The 17602-nt window shown below is 43.7% G+C and overlaps 1 protein-coding gene across 1 annotated transcript in view; it reads right to left on the bottom strand.

Moving 5' to 3' along the window:
• Nucleotides 1–13313: 13313 nt before the first annotated feature.
• The window catches only part of LOC125245636 (antigen WC1.1-like), a 157024-nt gene continuing 152735 nt past the window's right edge, over nucleotides 13314–17602 (bottom strand). The window contains exons 47-49 of the mRNA XM_048156302.1: nucleotides 15128–15190; nucleotides 13751–13813; nucleotides 13314–13625 (exon numbers count right to left, since the gene is read on the bottom strand). Of these exons, the coding sequence (XP_048012259.1) occupies nucleotides 13576–13625; nucleotides 13751–13813; nucleotides 15128–15190 (176 nt within the window). The 3' untranslated portion in view covers nucleotides 13314–13575. The remainder of the gene's footprint in view (nucleotides 13626–13750; nucleotides 13814–15127; nucleotides 15191–17602) is intronic.

Below are 17602 nucleotides of genomic sequence, written 5' to 3' on the forward strand. Positions count from 1 at the left end.
ATCCGCTAGGGGGCGCCGTTTATCTTCTCGCCACGATCCCCCGAGTCAGGCGGAAAAGTTTGGTGGCTGTAGGACCTATTTCAGGGGTCGAAAGGTCAAAAAAGACTCGAGCATACGCCAAGGCATTATTTTGTAAGTATAGCTTGGGACGGCCCCCGTATGGAGACGAAAGGTCGTAACCTCTCGAGATTTGAGATTCGGACTCTCCGGGGGCCCCCGACCGGGGAAACCCTAGGACCTTCTGGAAAAAAGTTGGTCTTTCGGAACCAAAAATCACTCAGTTACGGGCGGTCAAAGGTTTGGCATTTTTGCCTTATATCTCGGGAAAGCAACGGGGCTCGGGGAGGGTGTTGCTGGAAAGGGCTCGATGTGCCCCGTCGAACAAGACCACCCCCAAGGTCGGGGGCCCCCGGGTTCGGGAGCTAGAGCCGTTCAAAGTTGGACAGGTAGTGGCCGTATCTTGGAAAGGGAAGGTCCCAGGAGGTGGGGACTTTGCCTGAGGTAGGGGCCCTCTGGGCCGGCTGTACGGCCAGAGTTTGGAGCCGGGAGTCGGCTGGGTTCGGGAGATAGGGCCCTTTGAATATAAGGGTGTTTTGGCTAAAAGTGTTCTCAGGAAGGGAAGGTGGTGGCGGCTCGTGCTTTCGGGTGTTGAGGGCTCCCGGTGGGGGCTGTCAGCCAGCCTTGGTCCCGAGGCTCGGGGAGGCTCGGTTCTGAATGGCCCCCTAATCTGTGGAGGGCCGTCGCTCCGTCCCAAGGGGCGCTAGAGTCTCAGGGCTGGGTGCGTTGGAAGGGGCCCGTGGAGAGGTTACTCTGACCCGAGTTTGGTGTTCCTAGGCGGCCGGATTCGGGAGCTAGAGCCCACGAAATTTCGGGACCCCCGCAGATCCGCGATCCGCCAGGGGGCGTCCCCGGGGCCCGCGACGTATGTGTTCAGGTCGTGGGGCAGAGGGAACTTTTTGACTAAAGTTTGAGCGTTCTGGGGCTTTGTGTTCCCGAGTTATGAGCAAAAGTTGGCCAAAAGTGGAGCTTTTCTATGGGCGCCGCCATTTTGAAAAGCGCCGGATCGTTTTGGTTGAATATCTCCGCGGAAACGCGTCGAATCGTTCTGAAATTTGAACCGTAGAACTCAATAAGACGGTTCGAACGAGACCGGGGCTGCTAGGACAGCTTTTTGGGTTCCAGAGTTATGGTCTTTTTTCCTGTTGAAATTTAAAAATTCATATCTCGGGGGCTAAGTGGCCCTAACTTGCGCTCCTGTCTACATCTCAGCACCCTCTATCAGAATCCTGAGTTTCGAGAAGATCGGAGAAACTTTATTTTTCGGCTGAAATTTTCGAGTTTCTCTGATCTTCTCGAAACTCAGGATTCTGATAGGGGGTGCTGAGACGTAGACAGGAGCGCAGGTCCTGATTCCCTAGACCTCTTTGGGGCAGAGATATAGACGTCTCATTTTATATTTATTCCATTGTACTGAATAATGGGTTCGCGGGCGGTGGAATTTTACGACGAAACTTGCCTGCCGAGTGCCGTAAAATAGTTTTTAATCAGGACAGGAACGACGGTTCAACTTGATGAATGAGAATGGTTTAACTGGTTAGTGAACAATCATGACAGCGGCCAAATAAAGTGTTCCGCAGGGTTCAACATGGGGCAACAGGTCATTTGCCCACTATAGTGGGTAATCGGGCGAATAGTGGGTTTTTGGGATGGAGGCGTGGCCTGGAGGTGGTCAGCAGGTCACCTGATCGTTTGACCACTATAGTGGGTAATCGGGCAAATAACGGGTTCGTGGGACGGGGGGCGTGGCTTAGGAGCGGTCAGGGGGGGTCACCTGATCATGACCAGCTGACCACTGCTGACCGCTCCACTATAGTGGTCAAACGATCAGGTGCCCCACTGACCACCTCCAGGCCACGCCCCATCCCAAAAACCCATTATTTGCCCAATTACCCACTATAGTGGGCAAATGATCAGGTGACCAACCATGACCGCTCCTAAGCCACGCCCCCATCCCAAAAACCCATTATTTTCCCCGATTACCCACTATAGTGGGCAAATGACCTGTTGCCCCATGTTGAACCCTGCGGAACACTTTATTTGGCCGCTGTCATGATTGTTCACTAACCAGTTAAACCATTCTCATTCATCAAGTTGAACCGTCGTTCCTGTCCTGATTAAAAACTATTTTACGGCACTCGGCAGGCAAGTTTCGTCGTAAAATTCCACCGCCCGCGAACCCATTATTCAGTACAATGGAATAAATATAAAATGAGACGTCTATATCTCTGCCCCAAAGAGGTCTAGGGAATCAGGACCTGCGCTCCTGTCTACGTCTCAGCACCCCCTATCAGAATCCTGAGTTTCGAGAAGATCAGAGAAACTCGAAAATTTCAGCCGAAAAATAAAGTTTCTCCGATCTTCTCGAAACTCAGGATTCTGATAGAGGGCGCTGAGACGTAGACAGAAGCGCAAGTTAGGTGGCGCTAGACCCTTCCTGAGCAGAGATACGGATATCCCACTTTATATTTATTCCATTGAAACGAATAATGGGTTTGCGGGTGGTGGAATTTTGCTATGAAACGTGCATCTGACGACTTGGGGGGGGGGGGGGTGCCTGTCGGATGCATTCCACTAAGTTTCGGGTGCTTTGGGGCTTTCTGATACAAACGGGAACCGGGAAACCAAAAAACATCCCGTTTCCCAATTATGTAGTGTTGTCAAATAATGGGTTCCTGGACAAATTGCTTATAGATGTCTTTTCACATTTTATATAAATTTTCATGGATGAAACCACCTGTACCATGCTTGGCACACTCTGTCAGATGCATCCCACTAACTTTCAAGTCATTTGAATGCTTAACTGGCATAGAAAAAGTAGTTTCCGCGGACACGTTATTTGGCGGCCATTGCGTAATTAGAAAATGGGATGCTTTTCTTTTCTCTAGCTCCCGAAGCCCCCGACCTCATGGTTGGGTTCGTTCGAAAGGGGACACCGAGACCTTTCCAACGAGACCCTCCACGAGTTCCGGGGCCACTCGTTCCCCGAGATATGAATTTTTACATTTTCAACCAGAAGTAAGCCCATAACTCTGGAACCCAAAAAGCTATCCTAGCAGCACCGGTCTCATTTGAACCGTCTTATCGAGTTCTACGGTTCAAATTTCAGAACAATTCGACGCGTTTCCGTGGAGATATTCGACAAAAGCGATCCGGCGCTTTTCAAAATGGCGGCGCCCATAGAAAAGCGCCATTCTCGGCCAACTTTTGCTCATAACTCAGGAATGAAAAGTCCAAGAACGCTCAAACTTTAGTCAAAAACTCCCCTCTGTCCCACGACCTGAACACATCCGTCGCGGGCCCCGGGGACGCCCCCTGGCGGATCGCGGATCCGCGGGGGTCCCGAAATTTCGCGGGCTCTAGCTCCCGAACCCGGGGGCCCCCGACCTCGGGGTTGGTCTTCTTCGACGGGGCTCCTCGAGCCCTTTCCAGTGACATCCAGAGCCACGGGGCCGTTGCGTTCCTGAGATATAAGGCAAAAACTCCCAGACTTTGACCGTCCATAACTCCAGGACCCCGGGGGCCCAGGACCTCGGGGGAGGGCGCATTCGATAGAGGCCCCAGAGATCTTCCTTTGACCTGAATTTCAGAATTTTCCCACTCGGCGTTCCCGAGATATAAGCAGAAAACACAAGCACCACAGTTCCCATGTATTCAATGGCCCCACACAACTTCCCAGACACGGTGTTTTTAGATGCAATTTAAGATTTGATGTCAATTTTTATGAATTAAAACACCTCTACCGTACTCGCCGCACTCGGCCGGACGCGTTCAGACGATTTTCAAGTCACCCCGAGTGCTTAATTTGCATAGAACAGGCAGTGTCCAGGAACCCCTTATTTGGCGGCCATTACGTAATGGCCAAATGGGATGTTTTTTGTTTCGGTTGTAGGGTCTGCACAGTCTCAAAGATGAGCAGGTCCCACCATAAACTGTGTTTAAGTCCCAATTCACGGAACTTCGGTTTGTAAATCTTACATCTCATCCGGCCCGGCAGACACTAATGGATCACGAGACTCTTTTTATGACTATTTCGATAAGTCCCAAAACTCTCCTCTGTGACTTCAAAGGAGATGCGAACACCACGGATCGGGTTTCGAGGAGACAGGGCCGAATTCCAAACGGTCATAAAAAGAAAATACACGCACGCACCCACAGACACACACACACATACAAAGCCCTACATAAAGACTGTATACACAAATATTATACCTGCAAATATGAATGTATCTGCCACTATGGTGCTTGTTGCATGTATGTGTTGCTAATGTAGAATCGTAGAATTGACTGTAGTAGGTTCGTTTTCATGTTAAACAATAGTATTAGAGTAGAAAGTGTATCTTCTTTATATGACGAGAGACACCTGTCGAGTTTGATCTCTCCGTAAAGCTGTGAATCCAAGCTATTCACTCATGTACGTTACATTTCTGTCAAATGCATCGTTCAATGTTTAATAATACTATGAAGAAAATGCACTGATTCAACATACCATAAATTAACTCGTTGGACAGGACAAAGGGATGTGGAAAACCGCCAAATTGCAACGCTATCATTGGAGGACGTTATCAAGAAGGCGTTCTGGCCTGTTGTCCGTAAAAAACCATGATACACGTCTTTTCGATGCACAAGTTTTCTGCACGAGTTCCTGCCGTCAAGACGGACTCTCTTCTTTATTTTCCGGTCATATTACAACAGTTAAACCTTCGTTTGAAACTTCGCCGAAACAACCTCCGGAAGAAGAAACAACTATCAAACCGAGCGCTCCGAAACTCTAAGCACCCAACGAACCTATGCAAGTATAACGTTTTTTACGATTTTAAATGCTGAGTTTCCTTGCTGGCTCTTAAAGGTGAACTGTTGCAATTGGCCCTGCTTTGATTATCTCTTTCGTTTCTGCCTTTACTTTCACTTGTATGTATCTGTATCTACTTGTGTACATTTATCCGTATAACCTTTGTATTACCCGTTCTGTATATTAAACATATCATATCCACGCTTTTATTCACTTGCTCCTTCAACCACAACTGAGTCACTTTAACGTTCTGATTCTAATATCCTTGCTTTACGTTTGGATGCTATTCTAGAAATTGATCCTTGTGGCCACAGGGTAATATTTCTGTCGTAATAGTCTGTGAACTTATCGGTGTGCTGGACGGACCGGTAGTTCTCAACATAATTATTAAAACAGAACTAACCATATATGTGATTGATTATAATTCGTTGTAGTTAATTCACCATATATGGTTAATTCCCCCTTGGGTCGGTATGTGCATAATAATAATTCATAAAACCTTATGAATTATTATATTCATATTCCACCCATAAATTGATTAATAACTGTGCAAATCGTCACACGGTCAATAAAAGCCTTAAATTTGGGGTTAGGACCTAGGGGCGTTGAACACTAGTACGTGGGGCCCTCTGTAACCACGTGTCAAAGAGCCAAATTCCTCGGATTTTGGGAAGCGCCTTAAAAAAAATCTGCAAAAATATTCACTGAAAATTAAAGGCATGTGCTTGTCACTTTTCTCTGCCTTTCGACCCCCGACAAGGTCGTAGGGCCGCCAAACTTTTCCGTCTGACTCGAGGGCTCGTGGCGAGAAGAAAAATGGCACCCCCTGGCCGATCGGCCCTTTCTAAGCAGCGCCCGCTAACCCACTATGGCAGACTCATTTGAATAATGGGCGAGTGGGATGTTTTTTTGTTTCGGTCAATAAAAACCTTAACCCTTTAACGCGTACGATCACACCGGTGTGATCAGTCTTGGCTGGTCCCAGGAGCGTACGATCACACCGGTGTGATTAGAACGTTCAGCGCATCACGCAATCAACTGCCAAATTCAAATGTGCGTGCGCGCTTTGGCTGGCGCTAAACCAGAGACGGACGTGCGCAGCACTTTTCATATATTACATATATGCAGTGTTTTCAACCAAATGATGTTTATTTTAGGTTTCAGACATTTAAATACACATGAGTACTAACAAAACAATATATTTAGAGTTTGTAAAATACACAATGATGTCTATAGAAGCGGAAATAACAACCCTTTCCATTATAATTAGACGACACGTTTAATTCATATCAGATACACATTGTGAAAGTAACTTTAAGGCTTACTCTATTCTTCCCCAGTTCACCGACTCACTTACTTTCATGTATTTCGGGAGAAGTGGATGAATTCACGGGTTGTAAATCCAACAGATCCGATTCTCTGTGCGGCGCAAACTAACATGGCGGCGCCCATCGCTCATATAGCTCAACTAACGCGATCGTTATAAAGCTGTTTAAACAGCAAAACACATCTACTTGCACATATTTGGCAATCGGAATATTAGATATTTCATGCTATAGTTAACAAATTTGTGAATATTTTGAATAAAAAAGGAAAAATTAAATAAAAGCAGATCATCAGTCATACAGCGCTGCGGTGTGTCACATAACAAGCAATTACGCGTCACCATGGAAACCATAAAGCGATACGTTCTAAATAACGGTCGCCTTAAAAAACTCACGCTGGGGGGTCAGCCAGAATATTTTAAACTTATGTGCGAAAGGGTTAAATTAGGAATCAGGACCTAGGGGCGTCGAACGCCAGTACGTGGGGCCCTCGGTAACCGCGTGTCAAAGGGCCGAATTCCTCGGATTTCGGGAAGCGCCTTTTCAATATTCACTGAAAATTAAAGACATGTGCTTATGCGAACGCGAACCCACTATGGCAAACTCATTCGAATAATGGGCGAGTGGGATGTAGCTACAAAGGTCCCAGGGGCTCCCTGGGGGCCCCCCGAGCGACGTACCGAAAGGTTGTGGTGCTCGTGCTCAAAAAAGTATTTTTTAAACACTTTTGATCCGTCTCTCTGTGTCTACCATTCAAGTCAATGGGAGAAACAGGCCCCTACTTACGGCCGGACTCGAAATGCTCGGAAAGCGGCTAGGGCCCTCAAACTTGGGGGCCCGATTCGGGGGCCCGTGACGGTGGCACGTGCCGAGTTTCGGGGCCCTGCGACCTTCCGTCTCCGTACGGGGGCCGTCCCGCTTCGCGGTTATGCGCGTACCGACTTGCCGTACACGCGCTCCCTTTTTTTGACCTTTCGACCCCTGAACGAGGTCGTAGGGCCGCCAAACTTTTCCGCCCGACTCGTGGGGTCGGGACGAGAAGGAAAACGGCGCCCCCTAGCGGATCGGCCCTTGCGAAGTCCGCGGAATCGGCGTACGCGAACCCACTACGGCGAACCAATGCTAATAATGGGCGACTTGGATTTTGCTACAAAGGTCCCAGGGGCCCCACATTTTGCACGGTGGCTCCTGGGGGCCCCCCGAGCGACATACTTAAAGCGCCTGGCTCTAGGGCCTAGGGAACAAAATTCCAGCTTCTGACCCCAATTTTCTCTAAAGATGCTCTGTCACTCTTACGTCGACAGAGGATTCTGAGTGATTTTTGGTTCCGAAAGACCAACTTTTATCCAGAAGGTCCTAGGGTTTCACGCTTCGGAGAGTCCAAATCTCAAATCTCGAGACGTTACGACCTTTCGTCTCCATACGGGGGCCGTCCCAAGCTATATTTACAAAATACTGCCTTGGCGTACGCTCGAGTCTTTTTTGACCTTTCGACCCCTGAAATAGGTCCTAGGGCCACCAAACTTTTCCGCCCGACTCAGGGGATCGTGGCAAGAAGATAAACAGTGCCCCCTAGCGGATCGGCCCTTTCGAAGCCTTTTTTCCCCGCGCGTCCCGCTTTTCAGTGACATAATGGGCGAGTGGGATTTTGCTGCAAGGACCTCAGGGGCCCCAAATTTCGCACCGTGGCTCGTGGGGGGGCCCCGAGCGACATACCAAAACCCCCGCGCTCTAGCGCCGAGGCGAGACCTTCTCAGCCTGTGAAGCAGATCTCTCTCTCGAGGCTCTTTCACTCATACACTCAAAGAGGTCTTTAAATTATTTTGTGGCTGGGGAGGGGCGATTTTATGGGAAGGTCCTAGAGCTTTGCGCTTCGGGGCCGTCAGTCGGGGGCCCCCGGAGAGTCGGAACCTAAAATCTTGAGGCCCCGCGACCTTCCATATCCGCGCGGGGGCCGCCCCACTTTATACTTATGCCACTTTGGCTCCCCCTGTGAAAATAATGGGCAAATGGGATATTGCTACAAAGGTCCAGGGGGCCCCAAATTTTGCACGTTGGCACCTGGGGGCCCCCCGACCGACATACAGAGAGTGCCTGGCTGTAACCCCAAGGGAAAAAAATTGCATCGTCATAGAGTTTCGCGCTTCGGGCCCCTGAGTCGGGGGCCCCTGGGGGTTCTGAATCTCAAATCTCGAGGGCCCACGACCTTTCATCTCCGCGCGGGGGCCTCCTAAAAATGTAATGGGTAATCGGGCAGATAATGGGTCTGTGGGACGGGGGGCGTGGCCTGGAGGTGGTCAGCAGGTCACCTGATCGTTTGACCACTATAATCAGGCAAATAATGGGTTCATGGGACGGGGGCATGGCCTCCCGGCCCCACCCACGGTCAGACCAATGGAGAGAGGGGCGAATAATTAGCTTTTGGGGAAAATAGTGGGTAATCGGGCATATAATGGGTCCGCGGGATGGGGGGCGTGGCCTGGAAGCGGTCAGCGGGTCACCTGATCGTTTTCCCACTATAGTGGGTAATTGGGCAAATAGTGGGTTCTTGGGACCCTGACCCTCACTGACCACTCCATAGAAACAACAGCCATTCGTTTAATGGGAGATTGAGCGTTTAGTGTGTATTTGGGACAAGCTTACCCCCTTTACTGTGCAATCGATGCGAATCGGGCGTTTAACGGGTCAGCGGACGGGGGGGGGGGGGGGGGTTGACCCCTCAGCTCGGCGTCGCCCCCTGAAGGCGTCCGTTCGGTCGTTTTCCCGGGGTAATTGACCACTGGTCAACGGGGTCGAGGTAATCGCCCAACGCCCCTCCTAGCTAATGTAAAAGTGTCAGCCAAATTGGCCCTACGATCCCTTTGGGTCATTATTCGCCCAATGTCTCATTATTAACATGGGTTTTTTTCCAGAAACCCACTATATTGACTTCCTCAATGCACTTGAACTATCAAAACACATTAAACATGTCTCAAATCAGCTATTCTTCCATAACACTAGGTTGTTATCCAACAAGCACAATTTCTTTACAAAACAAGAATGACATTCTCTCATGTTTAGATTCCACTGCAGTATATGTTATGTATATGTTCACATTACAGTACAAAATTATTCCTGAGTCATCTTTTGTATATATAGTAATGAAATTGAAAGACTAACACCATTAAGGTGTTCAGCTACTGTACATCTAATTGTATATCCTTTTATGAGTTTAATAGGCTCAGGATAAATGATAAAACAAATAAAGAAAAACAGAAAGGGGCAAACCCCTTAATGCTCATTGCTCACCATGTTCACAGTCTGTTTCTGTCACACTGCCATCACACACTAATACTATGGTTACCTTGGGTTTGGAAATACTTCAAGCAGCAAGGGGCAGATTTAATTCTACCACAGTGAGTCTCATTGAAAGACTAGATAGGTACAACATTTGAAGAAAATGTGAGTGGCACTTGCTTGCAGTAGTAGAACTCGCTATCACAATCAGTAAGTCAATTGAGTCATAGTGCACGTCTCCACAATTAGCCACATGATTTGACAGTTCAAAAGTTTGTCAAAATTTTAGCTGTAGAAGAAGCAGAATAATAACTGAGTTTTTTGTTTGTCTAGAACTTACCAGAGCAGATGACACCAGCATCATCAGAATGATTAGTTTCAGATATGTTTTCCCCAATCATGTGCTCCACAGTTCAGTGCAGACTCTACTCCATAGATCTATTCCAGAATGGTCCTTTTCCCTGGCCAAAGTGGGCCTGCTTAGGTGCAGCTACAGCCTCTCCACAGTCCAGCTCTCTACACACCACTGCAGCATCAGTCATATCCCAGCCTAAATCACTTACTGTTCCCCACTGACCATCATGAAGAACCTCCATTCTACCAGCACAGGAACTGCCACCACCCACTAATCTTAATGTTTCTAAAAGAGAAAAGGTACACAACAAACAAAGAGAATGTCAGGAAATACATTTTGGCATAACACAATGGTATATTTTATTTTGAATCAAAGTTGTGTTGCCTACTATAACTCACAAATTCAACTTTATTGTTATGGGGGCAATTGCTGCTTAAAGATGACACAGGACAGAAAGCAATCTGATATTCATTTCCTCTGCACTGAATCTCTTATGTCCACATCTGAGCATCTCCTTTTCCAAAAGCAGCTTCTCCCAGCACCTGTACAGGAGCAAGCAGTATTACAGACTATTCTATTTTCCAATGTATAAATAATATGATGAATATAAGACATATGATAACTTACCTGAGCAGATAACCCCAACATCTTCACTATGCTTACAGTCATGTTCACCAATTTTTCTTCTTAAGCATTTAAATACTGAGGACTCTGACCCACTACATTTCACATCATCCAGCGAGATTTTTCCTGATCCAGGTCCAAAGTGAGCAACAAGCATTGTATTTGAAGTATTATCACAGCCGAGCTCTCTACACACCACTGCAGTGTTTCTCAAATCCCAGTATCACACATGATTCCCCATTCTCCACTATAATAAACCTCCACTCTACCAGCACAGGAATTATCACCACCAGCCTCACTCTGCCTGTAGTCAAGATAAATAATTTCTATATCTTGTCTACAGGCAGAGTGAGGCTGGTGGTGATAAATTGTGAGAAAATGTGAATCCTTTGGATTTTCTGCATTAATTGATCATATCATCAATTGAAAGCATGAAAGAAAATGATTGTTTGTGTTGTTAGTGTGTCACATTGCGTATCATCTACACTTGTGACTTTGATGAAGATCAGAAGACAATTTTATGACAAATTAATGCAGAAAACCACCCAAGTCCAAAAGGTTCACCTACGTTTTCTTGCCACTGTACTACAGAATATATTATTTGTGTGTGTATGCTAGTGCCTGGTAATATTATATAATATGTAATATAATTAATATATACGATTATATTCCTTTGTTTTTGTTTTGTTTGCGCAACCATGATCTCGCATTTAGCGCATGGAATAGCTACACGTATTCATCAAAATTCATGTGTTTTTGTTCAGAAATTGTTATTTGTGTATAGGGAGTTTCTGCCTTTAGTCTCCTCTTCAGTGGGTGAAATGCATGTGCAATAGGATTTAAATCTGGAATCTGACATGGCCAATCTAAGACCTTCCATTTCTTTCCCCTGATGTCATGATATTCAAACAAAGAGCACAATTAACAATATGTTAATAAATTATAAAATGAACTGGACTGGTTTTGTACAGACCACATTTGTAAATAAACATTGATTTCTGTTTCACATAATATGTTTTATTCACCTGGCATTATATCTTGTAGCTGTAGATGTGTTTACAGTTTTGCTCGATTGCTTAAACTTTTGAACTAAAATTTCAAAACCATAATGCCATATATCAAAAAGCACACCCATTTCCCTAAACTATAAACACTGTTCCCCTGCTTTGACACATGAATCAGATTCGTTGAACTGTCACTGCAAAACTCTAGACACAAATACCTTCATTTCTCATTGCCTACACCATGTTGTCATTTAGAAAGCATTCAATATTGTTCACTCAAGTCAGCATGGCTTGAGCTCAATCAGCACACAGATACCCACGTGGAAACACTAAGAGTCAAAATTGATCACACACCAATCAGAACCTTCAATAGAGAGATAAAAGAGTTTGAGTCAGTTCATTCAATTTTGGACAATGGATCCAGAAAGACGTGATTGAAAAGGTTGAAGACATCAGAGAGAAGGAGGAGGGGGGAAGAGGATGAGCAAGAGCAGTAAGGAGTGGAGGAAGAGGTGAAGGAAGAGAAAGAAGAGGAGGACAAGGATGAGGTGCAAGGAGACAAGGAGGCTCAGATGAAATTTGTGCCACTAGTTGACCATGTCCTTGTCCATGGTATGACTATAAGGGAAGTTTGGGCAATGAGTTCAGCCAAACTTACAGTAAGTTGCTTCAACATCACCTCAATCATAAGAACCTTCAGGGAGGGAAACAGGAGGTGTACCTTAGTGTACTTACAACACATGCATCAAATTGACTTACATACAGATAGAGTTTCTGTCTGCTTCCATTTTGAAAAAAGGACGTTACAGTTACATTAATAGGTACTTGTATTTTTGTAGGACACAGAGACGTTGGAATGGAAGAAGCCTGACTAGACATTTCAGTTGATTCGTGCCAGGTGGATCAGGCATGCAAGAGGATTTCCCCCCCACCCCACCCTTTTTGAGCAGTGAGTGGACTCTGGGTTTTACTTCTGCACATTTGAGAATCCTCTCATATAACAAAGTGTAGATGTTATGTAAATAAGAGATTCATCGTGCAGACAGCTTCATTTATTATAACAGAACTTTGTGAGATCGCGATAAAACTACTGTGTTTACACCGGCACGTCCACAACGGCAACACAGGACGAGTCAACGCGAACTTGGCATCATATCCATCTACCGACATCTTCATATTTATTTACAAGTATAGTCTTGAATTAAAATATAATAAATAATAATAAAAAATATAATAAATAAAAATAACAAAAATTATCAGATTATGTTGCTTTCGTGTAATTTCAGGTAACCGAATTAGTGTACATTCATGCACGATCAAAAAAGAAAAAAAGAAAATAATATATAAGTTAACGTTGTAAGGAATGTACAATATTTAGCCTAATGTCATGTAAACATATTCAGCACCCTTTAAATTCTTTGGCAAATGTTTGATGTTTTATTATAGTCTGTGTAGGAATTCTTGATAGTTGAAAAGTTGTTGAAAAGAAAAACCAAGAATAATCAGTCCAAACTCAACCTGCAGATGGAGCTAATCTAAAATATTCCAGTGAATAATTCAGTATCAACCACAAAATAAAACTAAAGAAAAGTTTAGAGTTCTTTTAAGTATTTTAAATTTAAACTGGACCATCACACAATAAACTGTGCAGGTGTTTAAATGTGTGTGATTTTTTTTATGACCAAAATTATGCGTACAATCATCTTTGCAAAGCTTTTTGTTGTTATCACTAAAGTTTCTTAAAACTGCATTGGGAATTATTATGCTCCACATGTATTTTAAATTTTGTCATTATTAGATACTGCCTAAAATCACCAGAAATTTTTTTCCACATGTTCTTTTGTCTACTTTCCTGCTTTTTTAAAAAAATAATTCATTCATGAAGTCCATAAAAATTAATTTATTGATTAAAAAAAACATATCTTTTGAGTATGCATTGATATCAATATAAAAATAATAGGCCAGGTACTGAGAACTGATTATTTTTTGTTACCAAATTTTGTAAAGCATGTAAAGAATTTCATTCAAAAAGATTTGAAATAACATAAAAACATAAGGCATTGATGCATTAGTAGCAACATAAGAATCTCCAGTAACTGTAATATGATTTGTTGATCAGAGGCAGTGGGTGTGGTCAGTGAGTCACAAGGTCTCTCCCTCTTTATTTGACTCCTCCTCCACATCATCATAGTCTGTTTTTAAAAAGAAAAAAAAAAAAATCATATTTTCATTGTTATGAATGTATTAAGATTTAGTTTAAAAAATGAGCAACATAATGAATAAAATATAGTTATGTAAAAATGTCACCATAACCGACCCAACGGGTTTCTCTCATCTTCATTGCTGTTCTTCACATCATCATACTCCTCCTGAACTCCCTCTGATACACATGTGAAATAAAACCTCACATTGTGATTTTACAGTTTTTTTACAATTGCTTACACACTAAAATTAAAAATAACACACAGTTACTGAAACTCTACACTCAAAGAGCAAAACCCCGCCAGATCTGCACAACTATAAGCACATTCTCAGCCTCACACTTTTTGCAAAACACTATACACAACGCTAAACACACTTCTCTACATTAGACACAGAAATCTAACATAATGTCACTTCATTTCAAGACACTGCTTTCCAAAATACCACACATATAAACCAATTGATCAAACACAGCCGTCAGGAGTGCAGACACTTAGGTGCTTAACTGTAAACTCAACAATCAGGTGCATAAAAAGGCAAAAGGTGAGTTTATGTGTCTTCAACTAAATGGAAGGCAATGTTGCAGTAAGAGGGAGAGTGAGAAACATCATTTTGAATGTCCCGAGACAACCTGGAGTTAACATCACAATATGTTGCAATCTCGCAGAATGGGGTCCTTCACCAGCATGCCAACTTAGGCTCTTACAACACGGCCCACATATTTACATTTTAGACAGACTGCACAAAATCGTCACAGCAGAAGACCAAATGGATGCAGAGCAGATGAGATGCATTGCCATATGGGACAATGTAAATTTCAACCTATCTGCTCTAGTCCAAAACTGGTTTCATAAGGGTCCACAATTTTCACTCCAATACCTCCCACCATATTGTCCCTTCCTTAAACCCATTGAGGAGGCGTTTTTCTTTCTTTCTTTCTTTTTTCTTTTTTTGGCATGGAAGTTTTACAATCTCCAGTCCTATGTCAGGATATCCCTCATTCAAGTCACGGAGGAGGCCTGACCTAACTGATGCAGGATCTGCGCAAGGATGGATTCGCCTTTCAAGAAGATGCTTCCCTCAATGTCTTGCAAGAGAGGACATCGCCTATGATGTGGATGAAGTTTTTTCATTTAATATCATGCTTTTGTTTTGTCTCCACCAATGTTTTTGTTTGTGTAATATAATGTAAAGCTTTGAATTAAGTGTTTAATTTTGCAAAAGATCTGAGGTGTTCTGCTACTTGTGTGTGTGGATCTGTGAATTGTGTGTAGTGTTTTGACAAAATGAGCCTTGTTTTTAAAATTGTGCTGAAGCAATCGTAAAAAACTGTAATACAGCTTGTGTCATTGATGATGTCACTGATATCTTTCTCCTCATGACTGTCTGAAACTATTAGATTTACTCCTGATGAAGTCATGATGATTCATTAATGGTAGAAACATGTTCAATATTAGTGGATGATGATAAAATACAGTTCTGTGTGACTCACCTGTTACACCTGGAATGTTCTGTCCAATAATAATGACATCATCATAATGCTCCGGTGTGTCCACTACATAAACATGAATATATAAACAGAACAAATTATACATCATATCAATACTGAGCATCACTTCAGAGGTATTATGTTAAACACATACACACAAAAAAAAAAAGAATAAAAAATAAAAACACCTTTTTTAATATTAAAGTTCTGTCCACTCATTATGACATCGTCATAGCTCTCAGGTGTGTCTTCTACAAATTGAACATGAGACACCCATACAAAATATAATTTATATATATTTTTAATATATATATATACACACTGTCACGATCACCGTCAGTTCCTGTCAGTTCCCGGACTACATTTCCCATAATCCTCCCTGCCAGTCACATGCACACTCCACACTAATCACCTGTTGCCACATACAGCTTAGCACATTACCTGGCCTATAAGAGACTCACTCACACACCACCTGATTGCGAAGTCTTGTTTACCCTGTGTACAATTCTGAGTGTTCTTCTATTGTCTGACTGCCTACCTGTTATTGAACCTGCTGCTTACCGTGTACGAACCTCTGCTGCCTACCCCTGACCTGTGCCTTGTATCCTGATCTGTGAGTGTTATCTGCCAGCCCTGACCTTTGCCTGTATCCCGACCACGACTCTGCCTGTCCCTTGCTGTTCCTGTTTGTTCGTGTTTTGACCCTGTCTGTACGACCATGCTCTCATTTAATAAAAGCTTGCAACTGGATCCCTGCCTGAGTCCGGCTCCGTTATATAATGGGATATAAAATCTGTGTATGTAATAACAGAGTGACACCTGTCTCACGATCTGGTTTCAGTCCATCAGTGATGACATCATCATAGTATCCCGGTGTGATTTCCTTCATCATCTCTTCTGCATCAAAACATGTTTATATTTTGAGTATTTTGGAATACTTTGGGAAACAAAAATATTTATAAAAAAAACATTTAAAATATGCTGTTGCAGTTCTTAAGACTGTTCCGCTTTTTTAATCATCTGGTAATGAATGAATCATGTGATCAATTACTGACCTTTCAGGCCACTGGTGACATCATCTTTTTCTAATAAGAAAAAATAGTATTGTGAACAATTGAAACATTCAAACACATTTCATTTAGTGGTAAAATATGTGAAATACATTTGATTTTTTTTTTTTAGAGTTTTTGTAAATCAAATTATTTATTTTAGGTGTTGTTTTGAATATACTTCAGATCTCTAACCTGAGAGAAGCTCATCAGCATCTTCTACCCAGAATGCAGTTCTTCAGAGATGAGACTCCCTGTTAAAGGAGCAGAACAGTCAGAAACATGTTCATCATTACAAACAGACTGAATCCTCATTTCCTTTGGATCATAAAGCATTTTGTTACTGAAAACACAACACAAATATGAATTACTTGCATTTTAAAAGCATTAGAGGCAGAAATCTCATGTTTTAGAGGCCTATTAGTAAACACACAGGAAGAGACAAACACACACACACACACACACACACCTGTAGCTCTGTGGTTTTCTGCAGGAGGTTTAACAGGACTAATAATAGATGAACATCAAGTGTCTGACAGACTCGCTTATTAATTCATCATATTAAATAAGATTCACAGCTCATGTCTCACCCCTCTGAGTGAAGTGATTGTGTCTGTGATGAATCTCCTCATAAACGGCCTCAGTCGTGCTCCTGTGTCTCCTCTTAGAGAGAGCTGTGAGTGTAGAGAGACAAACCTGCTGTCAGTTCACAACACATGACTGATCACACACTGAATAAGACACAATATGACAGTCTCTGGATCTCTCCTACCTCTCCTCATCACTCTGTTCTGCTGAATCAGTATAAGCAGTGGCACTAAGAGCAGTAAGAGCACAACTCCCAGTACAATCACAAGCACAGAGAGAGATGCGGCTGGAGGAGTTTGTGGACGAGTGACTGATGTTGAGCTCACTGTCTGAGAAACTGGAGGAGAAGATGATGTTGTTGTGGCAGGAGTAGTGGACACTGACAAATCTGTTGAAAAAGACACAAACACATTCAAAATCAAGGCAAATAATTGATTTAACATTTATTAATGTTTTGCTGTGACCTGCACAGGTGAGTCCAGCGTGATCTTTGTTGGAGCAGTCAGTGTGGTTCTCCAGGGAGAGAGGACAGTCCCACAGGTGAATCTCATTCCCTCTGCACTCGACTCTGTTCAGCCACACAACAACTTCACCAGCAATAAAGGTTGAATTCCCATCAGATGAATTCCCATCAGCCCTCAGTGCTGCTCCACAACCCAGCTGTCTGCAGACCACCTGAGCATCGCTGATGTCCCACAGATCATCACAGACTGAGGCCCACACAGCGTTATGATACCTCTCCATCCTCCCAGAGCACCGGCCCTCCCCTCCACTCAGTCTGAGAGGAACATGTTCTAAATCACACACATCAAAATCACTGACCAACATCAGCACATTTACA

The sequence above is a fragment of the Megalobrama amblycephala genome, linkage group LG14 (genome assembly GCF_018812025.1).
Source record: "Megalobrama amblycephala isolate DHTTF-2021 linkage group LG14, ASM1881202v1, whole genome shotgun sequence".
NCBI classification, from domain to species: domain Eukaryota; kingdom Metazoa; phylum Chordata; class Actinopteri; order Cypriniformes; family Xenocyprididae; genus Megalobrama; species Megalobrama amblycephala.